General features: G+C 41.4%; 1 protein-coding gene across 1 annotated transcript in view; it reads left to right on the top strand.

Moving 5' to 3' along the window:
* LOC140127767 (tetraspanin-15-like) overlaps positions 1 to 27,899 on the top strand; it is a 100,055-nt gene that overhangs the window by 47,014 nt on the left and 25,142 nt on the right. The window contains exons 3-5 of the mRNA XM_072148835.1: positions 7,953 to 8,027; positions 15,671 to 15,766; positions 22,686 to 22,802. Coding sequence (XP_072004936.1) covers positions 7,953 to 8,027; positions 15,671 to 15,766; positions 22,686 to 22,802 — 288 coding nt within the window. The remainder of the gene's footprint in view (positions 1 to 7,952; positions 8,028 to 15,670; positions 15,767 to 22,685; positions 22,803 to 27,899) is intronic.

Genomic DNA, 27,899 nt, shown 5'->3' with positions numbered 1-27,899 from the left:
TCTTATGTCCCCACCCCCTTATCCCAGCACTAACCCCCCCCCCCCCCCCGTCCCTCTGCCTCTCACTGCAGCAGAGGAAGTTTCAGGACACCGTGAGAGGGCGGAAGTGCATCTGCAGCACAAGGGGCTCTAAGAAACGTCCCAGTAGCCCTTAAGGCTCATTAACATAATTATAAAAGTTGATTTTATAAGAATGGAGGCCATGGATAACAAATATAAGAAGATTAGCACAGTGCATGGGTCTATGAGTAAGTGTCCCTGGTTTATCTTTCTTGATTTCCTTTTAAGTACTATTGAATTTTGCAGTTTGTTAGTCACCCTATAAGTACATCTATTCATATGTTTATATATGTATTTAGCTATAAAACAATTGAAAGACTATGATGTGGTCCCTCCTGTGTGTGTGTGATAGTTACTTAGCACTACCATGTTTCCCCAAATATAAGACTGGGTCGTATATTAATTGTTGCTCCAAGAGAGTCATTGGTCTTATTATCAGGACATTTATTGTTGAACAAAAATCAACTTCTCCAACATTTTTATAAATCTCCAAACTCTTCTCGTCCAGTCAGTGATTTTATCCCATGAATACTTCACCCATGTCACAACCTCATCCACCATCTAAATGGTCTACTGGTGCTTATGTATGGAGCGGTGGGAGCCATAACAATGACTGCCGCTAGGTCTTATTTTCACGGGAGGCCTTATATTTCTAAACGTAAAGAAAATTGTACTAGGTTTATTTTTTATTTTTGGAGAAACGGGTAGGTGCTCAGTTTGCACCTGCATTTTCCTATAGTGTAGGGAAGTTTCTTGCGCATCACAACTTGTATTACTATATACCTATAATCTAGCAATAGAGACCCTTAGTGAAACATAGATGACCAATGTTCCCAAAATGTATGTCTATGAATTACTGTGGCGAGGAGAACTATAATGGCTTCTTTCCTCCTAGCTGTGGAGAGTTGATCGAGAACAATATTTTGATGACTGCACACCACTTTTTCACAAGCATTATGGGAGACCTGGTGTAAGGAGTGTCTCCGACTACCTGTTCACAGGATTCGGCAGTGTAAGGACCATCTAGACCAGTGGTGGCAGGGGTGGCACTCAGATCCTTTTCGGTTGGCACTCAGGCCATCACCCCAAACAGGACGAATCTTCCTGCAGTCCCAGGCAACTTAAGCAATACTCTTCTCAGTGCTATTATAAAACAACATTTCATTGACTGTTTGGAACTGCGGGAAAAGTGAGAAGGTGTGGACAGAACTGCAATATCTTTGAAGCTCATCCTGCTGGACCCACCATTCTTTCTGCACAGAGAGACCCTAGAGAGAGGATACAACGATAGCCTGAGTTTGCCCTCCTTCTTTCAACTGTATTGGTGGGCTCAGGCAGACGACACAATTGAAAGATGTGGAAGAACAGATTGAAATAAGTTATTGCTTAGAATGCCATGTTGGCACTTCACGGTGAATAGGAGGATTTTGGTTGTTGTTTGGGCACTCGGTCTGTAAAAGGTTCACCATCACTGATCTAGACTGTGGACCAAATTGATATTTCTGGTGAGGTGACCAATATCTGCCTGACTGCTCCTTTTTGAAGCTGGCTGCCAATACAGGAGCAATGTGGGTACATAAAAAAGATGCAGTAATAATTAACAAAATTATGAAAAATTCTATAATTTTTTTTTTGTGTGTACCCAATTAGGGCTAGGAACTCTGGATAAAAAACTTCAATGATGTGAGAAATTGATTAATTCTCTAGAAACTAAATTTTAATTGAATACAGTCCCCTCTTTGGGTGGAGCTCAACGCTATAACAAATGGGTTGTGCCCTTCTGGCTTAGTTATCAGGTTTAGTTTACGGCTTTATAGTTTAGGATCCATGGAATGTGTACACACTATCAGCATCTCTGTTTTAACACTAAAAGGCTTATTAAAATTCAAGTCATAGAGACGGCGCACCTCTGCCCCAGGCTGTGTGACATTCAACAAGACTAATACAGAGAGAAGAATTTTGAAGCCTGGTGATTATTTTTGTTGCCGTTACTCCGCAGTCTATTAATGTTCATTAGATTGAGCCCCAGTATAAATATCAGAGGGTCATTGATCTCCGGCACCATCCCAGAGGTAAGTCATTGTATCCAGCCAATCCTTACAAGCCTTATTCTTCTCCGAGTCCTGCATTGTCCGGAAAGCTAATACAAAGGCTGCACCTTTCATGTGCATCAAAGTCCGCACTTTGTTACGGAAGCTTTTCAGTTCTGAAATGCCAACAAAACATGAAGAGAGAAACAGATCTTCACCTGTAGAATATCCAGCCAATTATATAATCTAAGGATAGAGAAATGGATGAAATAATCTTGCCCAATCCAATTTATTTTGGTGTGGACCATGGATTAGCAGTGGACCAGCCACATTTTGACCATGGTAGAATAGAGGGCAACTAACAACAGATTAAATATTACAGAAATTATGTGTTTTTTTTTTTTTTTGAGACTTATTATTCAGCATTTTTTATATTACGTCATCAATGTCGTCACTACATTAGGGCAACACACCTTAATTATTAAGGCAATAATTAATTAATAGACTATGGTAAAAATGGGTTGAGCACTGATGCATTTAGGGTGCGGTTACACGTCGCGTTTTAATGCATGCATTTAAAAACGCATTGGAATAGCTGAAGAGTGATTTGCCTAATTAAACAGCTGTTGACCCTTGCATTTACAAAATGCAAATGTTAATGCTTGCGTTAACAAACTCATGCGTTAACCACAATGTTAACACATGCATTAACAATGTGTTAAAGGTTAATTTTGGAACGCAGCAAGAACCTGACTGTTACCATGGCTGTTGTATAATAATCCTGTAATGGGGGGAAGGAAATATGTAACAGACAATCTTGTTCTTCGGTTTTGTTTATTTTAATTGTATAAAACTTCAAAAATTGCAAACAATAAATACTTAAAAAAAAAAAAAAACAATGTGTTAAAGGTTGCGTTTAATTAGGCAAATCACTCTTCCGCTATTCCAATGCGTTTTAAAACGAATGCGTTAAACGCGACGTGGGACCGCACCCTTAGGAGAGCCAAACCCATAGTGACTCGTGCGGTATAATTGAAATGATGAAACAATACTTTTTTTTTTTCTTGCCTTTTTTTTCTACCTAATTTATAGTGGGCTGAAGAAGTATCAGCATCCACCAAGTTTCACTCTTATGTACCTATTCAACCAAGTTGATGCAGAAGAAAGCACTTTGTAGAGACCCATTTTACCATAAAATTCAATAATTCCTTCCTAAGCCTTGCTGATAATCACTGATCCATTGATCAACAGTAAAGGGTATTCCTGTCTCTGCCAAGCAGGTCTTAGATGAGAACAATGGTTTCCCTCTCCTGACATAAATAACCAAATAACTGTTGCACTGTTGGTAGAACTTTTGGGAATAATGGAGACCCAATCAGATGTGGTTGAATGGTTGAAGATGCATGGTTAATAAGAGTTCAGGAATACCAGTGGAGGCCCAGGCAGAAGTGCCCAAAAAAAAAGAAAGCATAGTTTCCCTGCTTCGGCTCCCAATTCCTGACTTACTCTGGTACTTAAGTTTTTTCATCCCTGTGCTCAACTGAAGGATGTAGGACTCATATCAGTGAATGGCCTCTGCTGAAGAATGCGCCTAACCTCCTGAGTTCTGAGGAGGACACTCAATGGTCAAAGCTGGTCCTATGACCCCCTGGAACTTGTAGCCAAGTGCAGGGCCAAACGCAGAAGTATGCTTCCTTTTTTTTTTTTTTTTCCCATGTTTCTGTAGAATTCTGGAAAATGTTTTAACCCCTTAAGGACGCCGGGTTTTTTTGCTCATTTCTCGCTCTCCACCTTCAAAAATCCCTAACTTTTTCATTTGTCCGTGTATAGAGCTGTGTGAGGACTTATTTTGTGCGTAACAATTTTTACTTCTCCGTTATTTATATATTTTATTTATTATTCCATGCCGTGTACTAGGAAGCTGGAAAAAATTCCAAATGTGGAAAAATTGGGAAAACAAACCACGTTCACGTCACGTTCTTGTGGGCTCAGATTTTTACAACTTTCGCTGTGCGCTCCACATAACACCTCTACCTTATTCTTTGGTTCGGTATCGCGGTGATACCAAATTTATATAGGTTTTATTGTGTTTTAATACTTTTTCAAAAGTTAAACGAATGTGTAATAAAAAGGGAAAAAAAAATTCGCCATCTTCTGATGCTAATAACTTTTTCATACTTTGGTGTACGGAGCTGTGTGGTGGATCATTTTTTGCTAAATGAGCCAATGTTTTAATTGTTACGACTTTTAGGTCTGTGCAACATTTTGGTCACTTTCAATTTTTTCACAATTCCATTTTTTAATGTGATGTAAAATGGTGTAAAAGTCGCATTTCGAAAATTTGGGCGCTATTTTCTGTTATGTTGTTTACCACCGGCAATAACCGGTTTTATATTTTGATCAGGCATTTTGGGACGCGGCGATACCTATTGTGTCTGTGATTTTTACTGTTGATTAAGTTTTATATCAGTTCTAGTGAAAGGGGGGTGATTTGAACTTTTTAGGTTTTTTTTTTTTTTACTACTTTTTAGACCCTCTAAGGTACATTAACCCTAGATGGTTTGATCATACCTACTATATACTGCAAGACTACTGTATTGCAGTATATGGCATTTTTGCACAGTATAAATTACAATGAGCCACTGGCTCATTGTAACGAATCTTCAGAAACTTGATGGCCTCGGGTCTGACGAAGAATCCAAGATGGCGACGCCCATGAGTTTAAGTTGGCTGGATTCTTTGCATGTACGTAAGTTTTTTCCAAGTTCTGCCAGGTAATTGCCTACTCTCCTTATACATTTTACGTTTCTTACCATGTGGTGTCTAGGGTTCTTCACAGGGAGTTTTTATGAGCAAATTAAGAATAGGACAAAATGCTTTTAGAGAGCAAATTGGTGAGAATTGCTGCGTAACTGACCACCAAAGAACAGGTTTATACTGCTGTAAGGAGGACATTCAAGGTTCGATTTTACAAGTTATCCCATCTGATTGCTTGGGATATAATTTCCATCTGCATGTCCAGAAAATGAAAATGTATTCACTTTGGAATATAAACAAATAGATTTGGGAGTGTGAACCCCTTCATAAGAATTTGGCACCCATAACAAATCTACTTACTATTGGTCACACAGGTAAATATATCTGAAGTAAACCAAGTATATAATTTATATGTTCTTTAACCTGTAAGATACATGTTATAGAGCAGGAGGAGTTGACCACGCAGTTGTAGCATTTTCATTTATAATATTGAGTTAAGAGAGTTTCCAGTCTTGTTGACCCAATCTTAGATTGCAGCTGCTCTGTTGTCCTTCAGACTGCATGTAAATCAGTAGTTTTTAGGAGACATACCGTATATATGATTCATTTCTTATTGCTCTATAAAATGCTTGATGCCTTATTATAGCATGGACATCCTAGAATCAAGTTCTTGACTCAGGAGTGGGGAGCCAACATCAAATTGAGTTTTCCTCGGTGGACCTGACCATCTATGTATTTGATGATCGGCAATTCATTCATTTCCCAGCAGGGGGAATCTATGGCAACCTATAGTGATCGACAGGAGTTTCTGAAGCCAGAGCTTAAGCCTACAATGAAATGAGATTGACTTCTTTAGACATGTTTAGACCGTTTGACTGTATTATCTTGAAAGAGATGCTCAAGTAAATTCTGACTTGGTCCTGTTTGACAATTGTGACTGGTCTTCATATATTTCATCAATATTCGATCCTTGGCAGTCTGACAACCAACACCGATGAGCTGTTCTGGGGTGAAAAAAAAAGTCTGCCAAAATTAAACCATTTTGGAGGGAACATATTAGATTATTGAAGCTCAGCTCTTTCCCCACCCCAATGGAACCAATGAATACCCTCGGGATGTTCTCTTATTCCTCAATTAAGCAGTGAGTCCTCACAACAAAGGGTTAAAGGAAACCCGTTGTGTGTGGAAATAGTTCAGTCTCATTGGATGTAATGGCCTAATTCATCATCGGTGCAGCAGGGACAAGAGACACGAGCGTTCCATTTCTTGTCATTTTCTCCAAGCACAGAGGTTAATACCAATATCAGAACACGATGCCGGCGACGGTACCCCGCCAGTCACTGGGGATTTGTGCACAAACATGTTGTCTCTATTATGTGATCAGCTCATATCCAGACCCATGTGCAGCCGGTGACAACATGACAAGCTGGGACATCTCCGGTTTCCCGCTTTTCCTTCCAGTAGGCATTTTTTGATTGCATTTTAATTGTGGCGCTTGCCATTTTAATATGCTGGAGCCTTGTACTCCCTCCATTCAGAATGGCATAGATAAAATGGGGGGCACGGGTCAGTGGCTAGACAATGAATCAAATATTAACCAGGAATGACACCGGAAGGCTTCATTTAACACAGTGTAATGGATGAAAGTATGGAGGGAGATATGATGGTCTTTTTCCATTTTTCATTTATACTGAATATAATCAAAGTGTCAATCGAAAATGTCCTTTTCTAATGGATGAGACTAATGTCATGAAATTAGTTTAATCCACCATCAGAAATTCTAATTCTAGCCTATTTTATTCTCCCAGCAAGAAGAATCTGTACTTTTATTTAATACTGGAAGGGTACACAATGTTTTACTTCACTTTTGAGCTTCAGATGAACCACCCTTAAAGTACATCATCTACCACCAGGATCAAGGATTGTAAACCAAGCACACAGACATGCAGGTGTTAAGCCCCTTCCGGCAAGATTCAATCTTCTTTAAGCTTTCTGCGCCTTTTTTTTTTACAAAAAAGCTTTACAATTATGCAAATTAGCCCATGGAGCACGAAGCCCTTCAGGTTCATTTGCATAATTAAAAAACTTTTTTTAAAAAATAAAAACTAGGGCATAAGAAGCTGAAAGAAGAGCAGATCCTGCCAGAGTGGGCACATACTAGTATGTCAGTGTGCTTGGTTTACAATGCTTCATCTTGGTGGTAGATTTCCTTTAAAAGCGGTTATATCATATTTGCATGTTATGCCCTATCCGTGGGATGAGGGATAACAATCTGATTGGTAAAGGTCCGATTGCTGGGCTCACTCACGATCACAAGAATAGATTCCTTTATTACTAATTAATGGTGTAGAAGCTCGAGCATGCGTTCTGCCACTCTACTTATTAATGGGACCTGGACTCTGGATCTCCCAATCTCTGGATTACTGGGGGCCCCGTTCTCCTGATTTGTGGGGGTCCCCAGCAGTTGGACTTTCGGCAATCAGTTTGTTATGCTTAATCCTGGGGATCGGGTATAACTTGCAAAGTTGGAACTGCCCTTTTTACAGGGATCTTCTGAGTTCTAAATATCAATGGCCTATTTTAAAGGGGTATTCCAGGTACAGTACATAGTGAAGAGATTGCAGAGCTCATATGAGACCTGTGGTCTCTTCATTGTTCTACCCTGTTGTGTTAGGTTTTTCAGCTTTGTGCCGTTTAATTGAGAACAAGTTGCAACCATAATGCAGGCGATCCCTGGCCTGTACAGGGAAAAAACAGATCATTGGAGTGCTACTGTTTTGTATCACCCCCAGCAATCTGATACTGATACCTAGCCTAAGGTAGGTGATAGGGTTTTGCAGAATTCCCTGTTAAGATAGGTCATCAATATCAGATTGGTGAAGGTCCAGCAACCAACACTACTTCTAATCCCCTATTCTTTGCTGCATCTTGCGCCAGTACAAACAAAGAAAATGGAGCAGGAAGCAAATGGCTCCATTTTATGGGTAGTGGGCAAACTGGGTAATTGCAGCTCCATTAAAAAAAGTTTTGAAATAAAGGAAAATTAACCATTAAAGTAGGTGATTAACAATCTACTAATGTCTTTTTTCTTTTCTCTTTCCTTAGTTCTTCTGGGTGTTACTTGTCATCTTCATTGTTGAGCTTCTCCTGATTGTTATTGAACTGGTATGCGAAACTGAGGTAGGTTAAATGCTGGGACATACATTTATATTAAAGTGTATGGAAGCTGCAGTATAAAGCATGGAGAGAGGACAAGGTAGATGTGTAATGGGAATAGGATACCAGACTTCATCACAACTCCTATCAAGTCATATCTACATACTTCTTATTAGAGAGATAAAAGGTCATCGCCCAGCCAGAGCGACCCAACATTACCTAAAAAATATCCACACAGAGATTCTTCAAGGATTCTCGTTCGCAGGGCCGGAGCCAGCACCAGGCATACCCGCGCAAGTGCCGGGGCCCAGAGCTGCTAGAGGGCCGCGCCCGACCAAATCTCAGTCCTTGGCAGCATCTAGCAAGGGGGATGTATATGATGAATGCAAGGGGGCTATATATGATTATGGGGCTGTTTATAGTTAAATTATGAGGTGGTTGTATATAAAATAATAGTTAATGAATTTTTAATGCAGCCATATGAGTTCACTGCAAAGGGGCCCACTGAGGCTCTGTTGCCCAGGGGCCTACTGAAAACTGGAGCTGGCCCTGCCTGTGCAGGTTCATAATGTTGGATCCAGCACAGGGCCGCCGCCAGCACTGGGCATACCTGGGCAAGTCCCGGTGCCCATAGCTGCTGGGTGGGCCCACATAAGACTGTACATAAGGAATCCATGTGGGTGAGGAGGGCTTACATAAAACAACAATGAAGGGGCTGTTTGGTGTCATAAACTAGGGAACAGGAGACTGGTTTTTGTTTCTGAATTTTTAATGCTGTCATGTGAGTTCACTATAAAGGGGCAAATTGAGGTTCTGTTGCCCAGGGGCCTATTAAAATTTATAGCCGAACCTGATCCAGCCTTCAGCTCTCAGCACCAAAGAGGAAATGTCAAATGGCCGTGTTTCCCAGGGAACAATCCTGGTTTTTCGCAAATTTCTGTGTTGGTAACCGGTGAACTACAAGTGACTCTGATTGCAGCAATCGATTTCCCGAGACAATATTGGTCTTATTTGATCTGTTACATCACCATCTTCCCATCAGAAATGCTTCCATTGATCCAACGGTGGCTTTCAAGATGGTGGCCTAAGGGCTGCAGAAAGATTGCTGTGCCTAGAGAAGACTTCTGATGTTGGAATTCCCAATGTTTTTTTTTTGGTTTGATCGTATGGTTCAATCTTTCTGCACATATCATACGGTGCACATGTTCTAATCATACTAGTGATAATGGCGTATGATACATCTCCACGGAGCGCGTCATGTGACCTTTCTATACATCCTACCTATGGGGTAGGGATCAGGATGAACATGGAGCAGCTTTGCATAGATTTCCTCACATCAGTTCTCAGGGTGTGCATTATGATTGGATTTATCATTGTGCTATTTTTTACCAAAGACTTGACGGGGGGAATCATAAATCTGTCTGTGTGCGGGTAAGATCCTCAGCCTCCTGCTTCAGGAGAACCCATTTCACGCTGCTTTTTAAAGTATCGGGCAATGAGAGACTCCTGCGTCAGACGCACGTCAGCGAGAGATTTGTGTAGCGAGAGGCGGAGGTGATAGACGAGGTGACACTATGGGGCTGAGGAGTGAAGTTGGTTGGTGGGTGGTAAGACATGGGCACATTATGAGTCAAGAGATTTTTGGAAACGTAATATAAAGTTGCAAGCAATCTCTTGTGTTGATTTCTATGGCGATGAGGACGTCTTACTCTGCGGTATGTAAATTAATTGGTGGCTGACGGCGTCGTCTAAATTTACAATTGACGCAGAGAGTATAAAGTGGGAATATTCACAGTAAAGTTTGCATTTCCCTCCCTCCACGTTCTATCCCAAAACCTGGTGCCTCTCTGCCATGTTCCTAATTCTGTCCTGATATGTGTAACCCGTTGATGACTGTTTGGAACTTAAGGAGCTTTTCCGGATTAAGTAGCCAAGTTTTCCCATCTGTTTAACCTCTTCATGACTTGTATACGGCTTTACATGTGCAAATTGTTCACGCCCCATGCAGATAGCACATGTATAGGTGTCATGACAATAGGCCAATTCAAATGAACACATATTCTGAACATTGCCACCTAGAAACACAGTTCTGGTGTCATATTAAAGAGGAGTGTTGCAGAACCAAAGAGATCTTCTATAGATCTCTCCATTCCTGACTGTAGCTTTAACAGTAAATAACAGTCCTATTAATGGGAAGATTGTGCTCTTTAATATGACACCAGAACTGTTTCGAGGTGCCACCGTTCAAAATATATAGGTGTAGATTATCTGCCCCCCTCCAGTCTGTCAGCTAAAGGCAGAATGGAGAAGAAAGGATCTTCAGAGAGACAGAACTTGTAGTTTGCAGAAGTATACGCACCGTCTGTATAGCCTCATCTATAGCTGACCCCAGGGAAGGGAAACTGACCCTGTACATATTTTGATCTTTTGATATTTGAACATTTTATCCAATTTTACTACTTATTTAAAAACTCTAGTGGGGAAAAATGCTTTTTCTTTACTGAATGAGTTGACAAATGACTAATTAACTTCATGTGTGATAAACTATGGTCCCTGAGCTCCCTGTGTGATTACTGATATCTGAAAAAAACAGAAAAAACAGTGTTTTTTGCTAATAGGCAGCATAAATCGGCAAAATATCTTTTCGGTAGGCATGGATCTATGGAGGGGTAGGTCATCGCCCTACTACAAGTTATTCCCTGCATGTGATGCTTATTAACAAAGTTTTGCGAGGCGACTCTCTATACAAGATATTAGATCTGTCCGTGACCTCCATCACCTTCCAACTCCAAGTAAAATCTAGCCCGAGCTAATGAGCACATGTTACCAGAAGAAGAGACTGGTCTAAAATGTAAACTGGCTGGAAAATCATTAAATTTAGCAAAAGAATATTTAATAAAGGATATCACTTGTTTTTAATGGTCATTTAAATGGACCGTCCAAGGTTTTAAAGTTCTCCCCGATCTACAGAATAGGGGATAACAAGGTTGGTCGATGAGGGTCTGACTGCCTGGCCCCCCACAGATTTAGAGAATGAAACATCCAGCGGTTCGGAGATGGGTAGAGAGACAGGCTGAGCACAGCCCTCAGCTACCTCCGGAACCAGAATATTGTGCTCAGCAATCTCTGAACCTTTTGTAAAATTGATTTCACCTATTAGTGAGAATGACACTATTGTTTTCTGGATTGTTGGGGGGGGGGGGGGTCCCATTTTTGTGATCTGTGGGGGTCTCAGCAGTTTGGCCCCCAATGATCATCTTGTTATCCCTTACCCTGTGGATAGCAGATAACTTGGGACATCCCTTTAAGGATGCCCTGCTGTGTCAGATGGGGCACATCCTGTATAATTAGGGGGTTGTGTCTTTAAAGGAAACCTAACACTTGAAGTGGCAGGTTTCAGAAGAAAATACCGAGCACCAGCTCAGGGTGAGCTGGTGCCGGAGCTTATTTTTGTTGGTGTTTTAAACCGCGGTACCGCGGTTTAAAACACTTTTTAAACTTTATAGCCGGCGCAGGGAGGTACGCACTCGACGCTTACCATGCGCGCGACCGTGCGCGCGGCTACATAGGAAGTGAAGGAGAGCCGCGCGCATGGTAAGCGCTGAGCGCGTACCTCCCTGCGCCGGCTATAAAGTTTAAAGAATTGTTTTAAACCGCGATACCGCGGTTTAAAACACTATCAAAAATAAACTCCGGCACCAGCTCAGCCTGAGCTGGTGCTCGGTATTTCCATTTGAAACCTGCCACTTCAAGTGGTAGGTTTCCTTTAAGGGCATTTGTCCACAGAGCTAGGGATAGATGTCTGATCTCTCTTGGGGGTCCGAGTACTGGGACACTGCAGGACCTACTGACCTTTCTCGCATTGAGACTGTCCTGTAAGCTGTTTAAGAAGTCACATAGAAGTGAATGGATGCGGCTCGGACCTACCCTCCATCCATTTCTATGGGGGATCATTGGAGGACTTGCAGTGACCGGTAAAGTTATTTGACGGGGCTCCCATTTATCAGACCCTCAACTATCTGATGTTTATCTCTCCCAATTCTGTGTAAAGAGAATGAATGACACAATCCTTTACCTGTCTTATATGTTATCTTCTTCTCCTATTAAAGAAAACCTACCATTTGATTTGATGCATTATCAAGCAAACATACCTTGGGAATGCTGTAGCTACACTGATGTAGGATAATCCCTGAGTTGAGTGGTTTTGCTGAAAAAACAATAACATTCAGGACCTTGGGAAAGCTAGATCAGCATGGCTGCCTCGATCAACACTGAGCTTGTAATTACAAATGGAGGTTAGTCAAGCATCACTAATCAACCTGAGCTGGATCACTCATACACAGCTGGGGGATGGTGCAGCAATTGATTATTCTGTCTGGCAGGGAGAAGAGTGATTGCATCATCTTCTCCTGCCAAGAAAAACTCTCCTGCTACAACAAGCGTCGAAGCAAGTGCTGAAGGAGCCATAGAAGGGACAGAGCTTCATTATCATAATGTTATATCTGTTTTATCAGCAAAACCACTCATCACGGGGTAAACCCAAGATATAATCCTGCATCAGTGTAGCTGCAAAAGTCTCAAGGTATGTTTGTTTCATAATGCATCAAATGAAATGGTAGTTTTCCTTTAAAGGAAACCGATCATGAAATTCATTCCTATCTATAGTCAATGGGTAATGGAGTAGATTGAAATATTTTAGTTTATAATGTTTCTTATCTTTGCTCATTTGAAGTGGTCAGTGGGTGGTCTCCCTTAGATATTGTGATTTCCCTATATAGTTGTGTACATAGGAATGGTTCAGTAACTATGTAAGACCATCGTACAGATTTTGATTTTACTAGATTCAATTTAAAAAATAAAAATTCCTACCCTTTTTTCCCATCTACGGCACTACAGATACAATCCTTCATCAGTGCTGTAGATGCCTTTGAACATTTTAATATGTTACCTGTGTATGCGGTCACTGTGAAGGGAGGGGGAACTGTGACCACCTTCTATAGTCACTGGTAGTCAATGTTGTCTATATACAATATGTATAAGTGATACCCTTCATTGTTATCCTGCCTGTAATGCTAATGAGATGGGTGCTGAAAAGTGATCTCTGCAGAACAGGATTGTCAGGCTGCATTGTATCATGTAAAACTATAAATCCCTGATTTTAGGTAGTTTTTGCTGCTATAAATTTTTGGCGAAACAAACTTCAGAATTTATCTGCCTAATATTTGTTTTATCACATATATTTTATTAAATAATGGGGGATAACCTGGCTTTTAGTGCACGGAAACCTACCATGAGGGATCTACCATCGGAAGTAGATGTGATGGTAGATTCCTCCTGCTGCCTCTGCCTTAATCTGTAATGTAATAATCCTTGAACCTAACTTGTTAAAAACTTTATTTTAGTAATATATAAATTAACTGCATAGGCTACTGGGGCGTGGAGAAGCCTTAGCTCCCAGTGCCCGGCCTGGCTAGTACACGCCCCAGTAGCCTCTGCAGTTAATTTACATATTACTAAAATAAAAATTTTAACCAGTTAGGTTCCTGGATTATTAAATTACAGTTTCAGCCAGGGAGGAGGAATTTACCATCAGATCTATGTCTGATAGTAGATTCCTCATGGTTGGTTTCCTTTTTAAAAAAAAAAAAAAAAAAATAATAATATATATGACAAAGTATGCGAAATTGTAATGGAAAGGAATATTCATGGAGCCTGAAGCTTAGCAGAACATGTTCAGCCTTGAAAGTGCTAAAGCATTTGCATAAACTTCCATCTCACTGCAAATAAGCGTAAAAGAAGATGGAGATGAATGGTTTATAGAAGAAGGCATTGAAGTGACTGGATGTGTTAACTTGATTAATGGTTACAGCAACGATACCACATTAATTACTTCTCTTATTAGCTAGACATTGCCCATTACTAAGTCATTGTTTTCTGGGTTGGCTTTGGGTTTTCCACCACTATGGAGTCTTCATCTTCTCGCTGGCGCCCCTCAAGGCTCATGGCGGCCTATCAGGGTTGGGTCCCAAACCATTCAGCTCACTATCCCAAAGTTAGGACAACTTTTTCCTGTTGAAGTCTGTGAAACCTTTTTCACCTTGAAACAAGGCCTATTGCGCGCACCATTAATTCTGAGGACTGGGTCTTAAATAATCCATTCGTGGATATTAGGATCAGCTCGTACAATGAACGTTTTGCCGTTCTCAGCAGGCAATCTCCCTGAAGGGCAGAGTAAAAATAGCTGGACTTGTGCTGTAAACTTATGAATAATAGAGGCAGATGATTTCAGAACATGACATAATCCTAAGCCTCAGGGTGGACTGACTGGAGGCTTGGGCTTGAATACATTTTTTTTTAAAAGAAGGGTTTAAAGGAACCTGTCACTTCAAAAACATACTCAGTCTATGAATAGCACATCATAGAGCAGGAGACGCTGAGCAGAAATTATTCAGTATCACCTGTAATTGTATTAAATCCATTTAGAATTCCTTTGGGCAACCTACCACATGATTGACAGATGAGAAGGGGTTTAGACCGACCTCTGGACACTATCATAAAGGAAGTCTACTATTAAAATCCATCATGATAAACCAGGGACACTCACTCATAGATTCAGGCACCAGGATTGTGGTAAACGTCTTCTTATATTTGTTATCCATAGCCTTCTTATAAAACCAACTTGTAAAAATATGCTAATGAGTTGCAAGGGCTCTGAAAGGTGATTTCCCAGAATCCCCAGTGCTACGGTTTCATAGGCTGTTAGGCTGCATGTTTACGTATTTATGTATATATACGGCCGATATACATCCCCCATAGAAGGCAATGGGCGTATATATCCCTATGGAGAGGGGTGGGGGTGAGCAACACTCTCCCCCCTCCTCCTCTCCCCGCGCGCTGCCGTGTGCCCTCCGTGCTACGGTACGGCGGGCAACGATAGTGTGAATCCAGCCTTACACTGTGTCATCCTCCCCCCTGCTCCCTCAGCACATCCCCCTCCCTTTTCCTGCTCTAATTTCACACCATGGGAGGGGGAAGTGCTGCTGTAAAGTGAAACAGCAGGAAGGGGCTCTGGTAACTACTCCCAGTTCCGCTCTGGTTCATTAGCATCATTTTACATTGAATTTAGGAGGAAGGAGGCCATGGATAACACATATAAGAAGATTATCACAGTCACGGTGCCTGGGTCTATGTGTAAGTGTCCCTGGTTTATCATGCTGGATTTTGATGATAGAGCTCCTTTATAATAATATGCTTATAGATCATTCTGCTCAGCAGCTAAGACAACAATTGAATTCAGTTGTTTATATTTAATTGGATAATCTTGAGGAATTTATCAGTGATCTTCCACCAGTTTTATGTCCAAATGATGACCCTTAACAAAAAGGGGGTGGAGTATGCAGAAAGGGGCGTGCTCAACAGCCATCTGATGAATATATTTTGACATAAAATCATCAAAAGTTTGCTTTAAACAAAAAAAATGTTTAAAAAATTCACTTTGTAGAAGACTAGATCTGCCAGCCCCCCCCCTCCCCAGTTTATTCTGCAAGTTTTTGGTCTTACATGCTTCAATTAGTGATGTACCTATGTTTTTTTGTATGAATTTTTTTGAGTTTCTGACTATAAATTATTCATCTTGTAAAAATTTTCATTTATTTATTTCTTTACAGATGAAAAAATTTGCCCACGCGAATATACTGGTTGGACTGAAACATTACTATGATGACTTGGATTTTAAGAACATTATGGATTTTGTCCAAGAAAAGGTTTGTTCATATTGTTAGATATAGTCAAGATAATCAACACTTATCATAGCTCTTATTAAAAGCTGTTGCGGCCGTTTAATTAGACGCTACAGCAGTCACTCAGAGCAGAGAAGAGCTATGGAGAAGCTCCAGGTTTAAAAAAAAATCCGTCCAAGGGGGCAAAGAAAACAAACAAAAATAAATGATGCTTACCTTCTACTGCGTTCCCTTTGTCCCCCACCACTGGTGCCGTGCCTCTGTTTACACCATGATGCACTGTTTCCGATGTTTCCGAAGTTTTTATTTCATCTTTAAACCCAGACAACCCCTTTAATGCAGAAATATCACAGTGTAAGAACATGCCATTCACCCAGTGCTTCAAGTCCAGCTACAATCCTTTGTGTTGACTCCTGCTCCACACACACACAGGTTTGATTACACAGATCTCCAGGGACAATACCTAACACTGTCTGCCGCTTTGTAAGGTCAAAACTGTTGATCCCTCCCATAGAGAAAAATAATTACTTTGAGAATCCTTACAAAATACTTGATGGATTTAGTTTTGGGGGAGACTGAACCCGTGATACTTTTCATACAATCCTACTATTAGAAATTCAGCTGTTGTTGTATATTTCCCACAAACCGAAATTACTTCCAAGAACTTTTGTAGCCTTTCTCCCTACATCTATTACAAATGGCTTATTAAGTCAAATCTATGGCCCGCACGTGGCATCCCGAGTCATTAATTTACAGCAAAAAGCCGCCTGTAAGTAGTGATTTCCTGATAATGCATTCCTAGCATGGCGCTGTATCCAAGCCATCCATTCTCCATGTCACAAGGTTGTGGCTCGCAAATTAATATTGCTTGTTATGGCATTTTATGCTGGTTATTCAGATCCAGGGCTAGGTCTATCAATCTGGCTACATGAGGCTGTGCCTCTTAGTATGTGACATTCTAGAATTAAAGCGGAATACATGCTGTGGTTAAAAATAGCGCGCAACCTTCAGGGAATATAATGTATAATAGTACAAGGTGCGATACGTGGCGGCGAATTCAATGAAATCTTAAATGAATGACACAACTCGCGGTAAACATTGCAAAACTGATTTGTAATGTCAGCGTAATGCGCGGAAGGTAGAGGAGGTAGGAAGACAGAAGCCTCTTAATCACATCATCAGAGCCGCTGCGCTGCCATCCCTTTTCACACATAAATCTTGGCCTAAAATTGATTTACTATTTGATCCGGTTGAATTTCCCTAAGGTGCGCTGAATACATACATATCTTATCCGCGTAAACATTGGGCGCTTTAATACATTATTCTTTCCCTTAAAGGAGTAGGAAAGTACTTCAAGATAAAATCCACTTTTAGCTAGTAACCCTGCGATAACCAAAGTCCTCTTGATGGGAAGCTTAAAGGGGTTGTGTGCAGTTACTACTGTAGTACGGATAAGTAATAAGTGAGTGATTTACAGGTTCCTATAATGCGTTTCACCGCCTCAATGTTGTGATTCAATATGTTTCTAATAAATACCCGCATATACTCGAGTATAAGCTGAGATTTTCAGAACTATTTTTGTGCTGAAGAAGCCCTTCTGTACTTAGTACTGACCTCTAACGGTCCTTTCAGCTCCTCTTCTCTCTCTGGGTCTTGTGTAGCAGCATGGGTGAAGACGGGCCCATGCGATCTGCATAGACGTACCTCTGCCTGCAATGCTGCACGGGAAGCTGCTGAGAGAAGAGGAGCTGCACTGAGCATCGGAGGTAAGTACAGAGTTTATTTTTTAGGGGGCTCTGCTGTGGACATGTTATTAATGAGGGGAGGCCGCTGCTAGACATGTTATTAATGAGGGGAGGCCGCTGCTGGACATGTTATTAATGAGGGGAGGCCACTGCTGGACATGTTAGTGAGGGGAGGCCACTGCTGGACATGTTGTTAATGAGGGCAGGCCACTGCTGGACGTGTTGTTAGTAAGGGGAGGCCGCTGCTGGACATGGTATTAATGAGGGGAGGCCGCTGCTGGACATGGTATTAATGAGGGGAGGCCACTGCTGGACATGCTATTAATGAGGGGAGGCCACTGCTGGACTTGTTGTTAATGAGGGGAGGCCACTGCTGGACTTGTTGTTAATGAGGGGAGGCCACTGCTGGACATGTTGTTAGTAAGGGGAGGCCGCTGCTGGACATGGTATTAATGAGGGGAGGCCACTGCTGGACATGCTATTAATGAGGGGAGGCCACTGCTGGACTTGTTGTTAATGAGGGGAGGCCACTGCTGGACTTGTTGTTAATGAGGGGAGGCCACTGCTGGACATGTTGTTAGTAAGGGGAGGCCGCTGCTGGACTTGTTAATGAGGGGAGGCCACTGCTGGACATGTTGTTAGTAAGGGGAGGCCGCTGCTGGACATGTTGTTAGTAAGGGGAGGCCGCTGCTGGACATGTCGTTAGTAAGGGGAGGCCGCTGCTGGACATGTTAGTAAAGGGAGGCCACTGCTGGACATTTTGAGAAGCTTCTGCATTATCCTATCCTAGACTTATAGTTTTTTTTTTTATAATTTTCTGTGGTAAAATTAGGTGCCTCGACATAGTTTACTATTATCTCTGATTTCTCTAAGGGTGAAAATGAAAATCGGCCAAACCATTTAAACCACATCTTTAGAAGTAGCCCAAAGCCAAACCAGTTAGGTGATAGGGTCATTGGGTCATAGACACACTGACACATAGATCATTCCTCTTTTCATATGGTCTTGTGAAAATCCTCTTCTCATAATGGTGTATATCCCAGCACTATGGTGATTTGCGGGAAATGCCCTAGAAATAAAATCTTTCATACTAGTATCTCTTGACTGTGTTGCAAACTTATTAAATGGACTTCATTATTCTGTGAAATAAGGCTTCCCCACTGGTCGGTCTTCAGTGGAGACTATGTCCAAGTTGGATAATTTTTCAGATAATGTTTTTTCTAATACTGCAGCTTTGACCATACAAATCTGCAGTATTAGGAAGCAGCACTGGAAAGCTGTGTAAACCATACCAATGTATGTGTTGATAGATACAACAGGATTTGGCAATTGGATATATATTCCTGGATTGTAACTGGACTTGGTGGACTGATCTCTTCTCTAAGGGTGCAGTCACACATACCACATAGACTCATTTAGAAGCAGAATCAAAGCGCACGGGGGCATGCCACAGCCCGATCACATATGCGGTTCTATGGAAACGTTTGTGATTGGTAACCAGCACTTGGTGTCTTTTATTGTTCACATGTAAAATACAGGGTTCTGGTTACCTATTGCATGCATTTCCATATCAATAGAAAACTATGAGTGAGAGGAGTGAGCCACTGCTAAGCAGAGCTACAAAGATAAGAACACAAGTTGCTGGATCTAAATAGTAAGTTTCAATTTCCCCCATGTGCTTTATCCACATAAGTGCAGATCAGTACTTCTTTAAAATATCCTATATCTAGTTTCTGAGTAATTTAATATTTAAGAAGATTCTGATGAGTTGAGACCTAGCTGCTGTGACTCATTGCTCCTCCCTTTCCCCTTACATTTCATCTGACAGCTCAGAGAGCTTATGTCTGGCTTGCTAGCAAGATGGAATACAGAATGGAAAACAGATTATAAAGGAATGCTTTAAAAAAAATTTGTACAAATCTTAAAACCACTTGCAAAAACATGTTTTTGTCAAACTGCCCTCTTGCTGCTTTTTACTTATCGTCATATCCTGAAGAAAACACATTTACATTTGCGTTTGCCATAAATTTCTACAATGGTAAAGCCCCCTTTAAATTTTCTTTAACGTTATTTGAAAGGTGGTGAGGAATATACCGTATATACTCGAGTATAAGCCTAGTTTTTCAGCACAAAATTTGTTCTCAAAAACCCTAACTAAAAAATAGTCAAAACGCACCTTTCGGACGTCACCCGTAGGTCCTATGCTTGTTTCGATGCTCTGGTGCCGTTGCGGGTCCTTTTGGGTCCTCTTCGGGTTTATCTGCTCCTCTTCAGGTCCCCTCGCGTGCCGGCAGCTCACAAACAATGACGTTGGCAAGCAGCTGACGTAATTCTGTGTGCCGGCCAAGTGTGAAGACCCGAAGAGGAGCGGAAGAATCCAAAGAGGACCGAAGGACCCAAGGCAGCATCGGAGACAGACTGGGCAGGCTATATACTACAGGGGCTGGGCAGCCTATATACTACAGGGGCTGGGCAGGCTATATACTGCAGGGGCTGGGCAGGCTATATACTACAGGGGATGGGCAGGCTATATACTACAGGGGCTGGGCAGGCTATATACTACAGGGGCTGGGCAGGCTATATACTACAGGGGATGGGCAGGCTATATACTACAGGGGCTGGGCAGGCTATATACTACAGGGGCTGGGCTTATACTCAAGTCAGCTTATACTCGAGTATATACGGTAAGTCTCTTTTAGCTTTCAAAATATTAGTGAGTGAATTTGGCTTTTTTTGGAGTACACAAAATAAATGAAGAGAATCCAGTCTGTAGGTAAACAGATGAACAGATTGATTATACCTGTCACCGGCTTTTATTAAAAAGCACACAGGCATGAAGCATGGATTTTAGTAGAGTACAGTATTTGGAGACTTTTGGAGTCTTTACTGAGCTCCCTGTGAATATATCTTGTCTGCCTCAACGGCGTTATAATCTGTAGGGGTTGCTGATGCAGTAGCCGTAATATTTGGAAATTGTGTTCTTTGTGATCCTCTGTAGACAGGGTCATCGGGTGAGATTCAAAGAATAAAAATGCATCTGTGAACTCTTTAAAAAAAAAAAAAAAACTTCCCAACCATGAAAAACACAGTATAAAGCTGGATTGGGAATGTTGAGCGTTGTCTATGCAAAGCCTGGTTGTGGCCCTCTGGAGCATAATCTTACTGATCCCTAATATTCACCTTTGACCGCTTATAAGAGGACTTTTCTGTGAAGAAACTTCTTGAGAGCTCGAGAGCATTTTATAACTGGCCAATATTTAACATTTCATGTACAAAAATGAGCAGAATATGGAGACATAGTGGTAGTAAGAGCGAGCGGCCAAAAAACTTCCTTAACGCAAGCTGGAAGTACAACTAGTCTAATGTCAATCAAGTAGAGGTATAACGTTCTAAATCTAATTTTATCCCGTCTACCATGTGCTCAATATAGAACGGGTTCCTTGTTGTGTGACACAGGTCCCTTTGGTCCCAAGCTCTTTTTGCAACTACTACTAACAAATGGAATTTGTGAAAACCTTGAGGGACCTAACACGTTTTTCTAAACTAAATAGGATAGGTCTACACTCTTCCCGTGGCCATCTTCATCCATCTCTCTCATGCACAGGAGGCTGGCAGAAGCTTAGGTAGACCCATTCCTAATCCTAGGGCAAGACTTAAGATGTAAATTACAATACTATCGAGATATTCAAGCACCAAACTTTGATCCGTGTATGGGCAAAAGGACATTCCATTGTACAGAGAATTTGCCTACAACCGCATCGGTCATACAGGCCAAGTACACAGCAAACGTGAGTATTTAGCCTCTGCGGATTAGGATCATTTTTTACATTTTTTGAATGGTTGCAGTGTTGCCTCATGAACCAATATTGTATAACATAAGTTAATATATGGATGACAGGTCCGCTTACACAAGAAACGGTATGCTCATTTTTCTAATCCATGTCCTCACTTCCGACGTTTGTATAATGTACAGGCACATTCTCCATTCAGTCCATAGAAGAATACAATAATCCGCTTCATGCCATCATTTTCCAAAGTGGAGAGTCCATTAATGTGATTACCTATAACAGTGATGGCGAACCTTTTAGAGACCGAGTGCCCAAACTACAACAAAGACCCGCTTATTTATCGCAAAGTGCCAACACAGAAATTTAATTTGTGATTTATACTCCCTTCTCTGTCACAGTTTTCATTGATACCATCACTCTGAGGACACCAATAAAGCAGAAAATAGTCCCAGGTAGAGCTGTCACTTTAAAATAGCTCTGTGCACAGCAAGTCCTGGGCTGTCTGGGACTGCAGGAATATACCTGGAGTCATCTCTGGTGATGGCCTGAGTGCCCACAGAAAGGGCTCTGAGTGCCACCTCTGGCACCAGTGCCATAGGTTAGCCATCACTGACCTATAAGGTCCATTTACAGTGGAGAGCTCCATTACCTCATTCCCTTGATGGACTTCCTGCAGCTATGTATTAATCAGTCTGCATCGTTATACTCTTACTATTGCTACTCCCATTTATAAAGTCACTTCATCAATTCCATGGTTTTCCATATTGCCAAATGCCTAATTTTTTAATCCTAGACATCTGTGTTTGATGTCTGCCAATTTTGATTGGCAATTTACTCACCTGTGTTCTCCAATATGTTTGCGTTTATGATATACGCTATGGTATATATTCTATATATAACGCAAATAGTCATGCATAAATCATCTAAACATTTATTAAAAGAAACCAGCCAAAAGTTAACTGAAACGTCATCTGTTACACTGCCTTGTACCCTTGACATCAAAACATTCTGACGTCATAGGCTTGGATGTCATGTTAACCCTTCTGAGCTTCCCCTTGCCAATCATAGGCGTGGCATGTTGCTATAGGCATTAATTTGCCGAATTTGCTGTTCAGCCACCAATTCAGCAATATCAGGTGGCTGAACCTGACCATCGGGTCCCCTCATCTCTAATCAAGGAACATCTCATCTTTCTTCCTCTAAGAGAAGCTTCATACTCATTACCATTATATTGGAAGCTCTTCATACCCCATCTTGTCCACAGTTGCACTTGATGTAAGCATTTTGGCTCTGTCATGGGAGTAGAAAATTTCCAGTACTTTCTTTGTATAAAACTTGGAGCTAAGTATAAGGACAAGGTTGGTAGCAATGACATTTTTTCAGACATTTTTTTGGTTTTTATTTCTGCAGTTTTCTTGCTGTGGAGGAGACCAGTTTACAGACTGGATGGTGAATCCATACCACTCCTGCAACAGCACCGGACCTCTATCCTGCGGGGTGCCATACACATGCTGTATAACTGGAACGGTAAGTCCATGTCGTCCTGTTTGAAAATCTGTGGGGAACGATAGAAAATTTTATGTGACGAGGAGAGTTCCAGAATATAGGGGCAGCTGGAGAGAAGACTTTATAGTCATTTATAAAAGACTTACCATGCAAATGTATTATTATTTATTACATTACATTACATTCAGTAACGGATTCACTGTTTTTACATAGCCTATAATAACCTTTTGCTACGTTCATATAGTGAGATAGCAGCCAATTTTGTTTTCATGGAGGTGGTTAAACTGAACAGATGGCTATTAGATTATCACCACCGATCAATCTCGCCATTTAGTGTGATCATACAGTACACCATCATCTGTCTACATTTCTGTATGTCTAACTATAGAAGCGCCAATCACAATTCATTGATATTTGTGGTGAATGGCCTAGGGAAAGGTCATCTGCTGTAAGTCAAGGTTATAGTTACATCACTGCCATTATAGGAGATACACGGGACGTAATAAATCAGTCATGAGTAAGGGCACATGACGCGTTGACCAGCATGTCCATTTTTTGTACAATTTTGGATGATATCACCAAGTTGCAATAAAGCCTCGTTCATACTGTGTTTCGGAGCTGGATCTGGATTTTCTTCTAACACGGCTTAATACACCTTTCCTACACGTCCTTACATGTAAAACCTTGTCATTTTACGTTTAAAGGTAGGATACCTTGGCAATTGGGGTAAATTTACCAAATTTCTGTCCTAAATGAAGGGTCGATTGATGTCTCCAGTGTTATACACAACCACCAAAAAGGTTTTGGTCACCGCCAACTCGGTGTATTAAATACCACGCAGCTGGGAGACATCAGTGTCAATCTGCATTCATGTTTTAATAATCAGTAAATATATTATCTTTAGAAAAAAAGAGTCCATGGGTGCCCTCCCCACCCAGAAACTCGTCACCCGGACCTCATGAAAAGAGTTTATTAGAGATTCATGTCTGAAACAGATACGACAGAATCTCATCTCATTTCAATAATCAGCGGAGTGTGACGGGGAGAGAACCAACTCTTCTACCCAACTAATAAAAAATAGGAGAAAAAAAAAACTTTTCATTTACATTCCCACATTTAATAAATTTGTGCGCTCCAGGTATAGGGCTGGATGGGAGACGGCAAATAAATGATGCTGGTATACATCAAACGTTGAGTTCTTATCGGGATCGTGAAATAATGAGTGCTTTAGAAATGCATTAAACTGTCGGAGTCGGAAATTAACAGCTGGGAGCTTTGCGATATATAGAGATGTGTCCGTAAACATTCCTCCCCCATCTCCTTTATGGGACCAATAGAGTATGAATTTAGAAGGTTAATAACGAAATCCATAATCCTTTCCAAAATTATGCTGTTATACGTCACACTTTCTGCATGGTTTTTCTCAAAATGAAAAATTTTTACCACCAAAAAATGGAATGACATTGTATATAGTAGTCATTTGACATTATACATTTAGACCTGTATATGTAATGGAGACAATACACAGGGAGTTCACATTGGGGTTATACTGTAAGTACATGATGGGGACTTCACCTTCATGCAGGGGGGTGGTTTGTTGATCTTCTGAAGAGTACAAGGAAAGGTTAAAAAGACCCATTTTGGTGCTGGTCAAAAGTATTCCTCTAAAACATGGAGCCCTAGTTTATAAAAGGGTATCCTTACCTAATAAAGCTCATAAGGGACATAGCGTCCAAGTTACTGTTGGAAGAAGGATTTAAAAAAATATGAGAAAATAAATCTAAAGAGGGAGATGAATAACTATGGAAATAGTTGTTTTATACAAAATCTACTTAAAAGATAAGGGGTCACTCTTGGCATGGAGAAATAAGGATGACTCTGCACAGGCGACAACTCTTTTTACTATCCTGTTTATCCGTGGCATAGCTGACCTCAGGAGCTGATCACAGCAGGAACAGCAGAAGGCTGCACATAGATGTTGTCAATAATACTTATGTATTTGTATGGAATATTTGTTTCCCACAACCCTTTCCTTTAGGCCAACCCATTCTCATCACTGAACTTTGAGAAGGACATATGCTTTTTCAGCCTTTCTAGCTTTGTAATTTAACCTATGGATGGTCTTATTTAAAAGGGTTTCCCAAAATTACAAATAAAAATCGCAACATTTCAATTGTCTAAATAGTCACTTGTTCTCCTTGTATTGCTTAGAAAACAACAGTTTTAGTGGCTGTGATCTGATACACCCAGTGAAGCTCTTTATGGCAGCTTTAATTTTTCCCTGCCGTGACTTACTGTAGGTGAATTTATCAACGTGAAGGATAATTTGATTCTTCGACTACCATTTGGAAGTCTTTTTACTGTATGCATGTCTCTCTGCCACAAGGTGTACAAAGCTACCATAGTTTTTCATTATCTACGTATGTATAACACAGATTTGCTAGTTCCCTTCTCATTAGACAGGGCAATATCTGCAGCCCAGAAACATTGTCACGGGCACCCCGCTATCTATCTCACGGATCGCGGGTGCGCCTGTGCTCCCTGTCCTGGCCCTGCTGCCTGGCCCTGAACTTACCTCTCCACGCCCCTGCTGTTCTCCTCCGGACTAGACACCGTGCACCACCGCGACGGAGCTCAGAGATTTAAAGGGCCAGCGCACAGGTGATTGGCGCTGGCCTCTTCCAGGTTGGTATTTAATCCGGAGGCTCCCGTTATTCCGCATCAGATCTTCAAGCCATTTCCCTGAAGAGAAAGCCCTCCTGTGTAGCCTGCGTTCCTGTGTGGCCTGCGTTCCTGTGTGGCCTGCGTTCCTGTGTAGCCTGCGTTCCTGACGTGAGTCCTAGTGTGCCTTCCTGTGCTGTTCTCCCACTGTCACCCTGTGTACAGACTGTCTCCTGCATTACTACCTTGGCTGCCACCGCGGGCTAGTTGCACCTGTGGAACGACCTGGTGGTACCTCGCCGCAGCAAGACAATCCCGCTTTCCGGCGGGCCCGGGTGAAGACCAGTGGCCACTTACACTCCGGTTTCAGGTGTCAGCTAGTACCATCTCCCGCAGTGGTTCAGGGGGTCCTGACAAACATGATCTTTCCGGAGAGGTAGGATGGAGACCCAGGCAGCAATGGTCATGTGTCACATCCCCTTAATGCAGGCTCCTGCCTCTCTATCCAACTACCACTGGCTCCTCGTTGCACCCAGTGTTTCCCAGGTTGGGTTTTAGAACAATTGGTAACTAGGTGCCTTGAGCCAGTCAGCCATTTTCACATGATTATTTAGGGCAATATAACTCTTGAATAAATCTCTGAGCCATAAGGATTTTGGATCCTCAACGTGTTTTACCATTTATGAACCAGTTCCACTTACCCTTACCTCTGCTCGTATTCCATTTATTATTTTTTTTAATCCTCCCATCCTGACCTTGACATGTTTTCCTACTATGTCCCTCCCTTTGGACATCAGGGTGTCCTTTTAACCTCATCCAGTAGTTCTTTACTTCTAATACATAAGGTATTTTGTCACTGTGGTCATATTGTTACCCAAGCATTTGCATTATTCTTATTCTTTGAAAACCTCATGAAAGGTCCCTACACTCCATACAAAATTGAAATTGTAGATGTATAGTCTTCGCTCAGAGTTTTCACCGTGTGGATGACACTATGATATAATCATCCACTTAGAACGGCAGGTGGCCTCAGACATCACATACAGCATTTCTTCTGCATTTTCTTCCCTAAATGGTGTCAGAATGTGTAGCGTATGCCTTTCCTAGCCCCGCGTAACTCGGGAGCACTTTAAGTTCATTTGAAGAAGCACTCTCCTGTGTACGGTACAAATCCCCTACAAAATTAAGTCCTTCATTTCCCATCTGCCCATTTATTTCGGCACTAAACAGCAGGTGCGCTCGGTGAGCGCTGGGATCGGTAAGGACGATTATTTTTATCTCCTATTTACAATTCAGAACATATTAATAAAGACAGCGTTCTAGCACTGTGTTTACTCATAACTTATACATTCACAATCATCTACCGCCGGAGCTGTCACATACATTAAGGAACGCCGCCAAATGTAAGGAGAAAGGTGCATTACGGATCAAGCCTGCAATGCTTCATCGCAAGGTCATGGCCTAAAAATACCGTGTTTAAGGCTTAGTGTAAGAAAATAGCCTAACCGAGAAAATTGCAGCTAATAGCCGGCTGTGTAATTGCACATTGGGGCGATTTCTCCAACACTCGAAATAAACGCACCATCTGATTGTCATTGGGATCAATGTACTTCTCTGCCTTGTGTGGATTATTTTTTGACCGTGCACAGCTTGATAAATCAGTTGTCATGCTGAGGAAATATGTCTTGTTGGATAAGCCTTTGGAGAGACTTATAGGGGATTTACACCCACAATGTCGTTTGTTTTTTAAAGGATGAGACGTGTTTGTTTTGTGGTGGGAGAATTTAGTAACTTTCAAGATTTATGGCTGCATCAGTTGAAGAGGTTGTCTAAAAAACATGTGAATATAACAAATTCAATAAAATATCTATTACCTAGTAAATCGCCCACTGCTGCTGTGATCTTGTCAATCCTTAATTCTAGTGACAACCAGCATATGACTGCAGCCCATCACTTGTTGCCTTCACAACAAGCCGCTGATAATATGGCAATGCCCTGTCTTACTGTAAGGGTTTTGGACTTAAAGGGTATTTTCCATGAAAGAAAATTGTCAAATTTCAATCCCCTAGTAATGTTAACACCATAAAGATAATTTTAGCCCTTTACTTCAGTTTTTTGCAGTTTTAGCTCCTATCACTCCCTAGGATGCTCAGTGCAAAATTCCAGAGTGTGGGTGGGGACTCTCTAAGCAGGCACATTATGATCCATCTAGTTCTGGGAGCAGACAATGTGGTTTATATATACGCTTTCATCTGGCTTCTGAACATCGATCTAGTATCTTACACACATGGAGAGAGATGAGACAGATGAGAGATGATGAGATCCATTAGATAGATACCTATTGCACATAATGAAAGTCAGCCCTGCTACATCTCTGGTGTTCTGCAACACACTAGATCGGCTGTGCTCTTCTGCTGTGCTTCCCCAGCTGTGCTATATGTAGTTTGTAGGTCTCCT

Source organism: Engystomops pustulosus, chromosome 4, assembly GCF_040894005.1.
Source record: "Engystomops pustulosus chromosome 4, aEngPut4.maternal, whole genome shotgun sequence".
In the NCBI taxonomy this organism is placed as follows: domain Eukaryota; kingdom Metazoa; phylum Chordata; class Amphibia; order Anura; family Leptodactylidae; genus Engystomops; species Engystomops pustulosus.
This window is presented reverse-complemented; position numbering and strand designations above follow the sequence as displayed.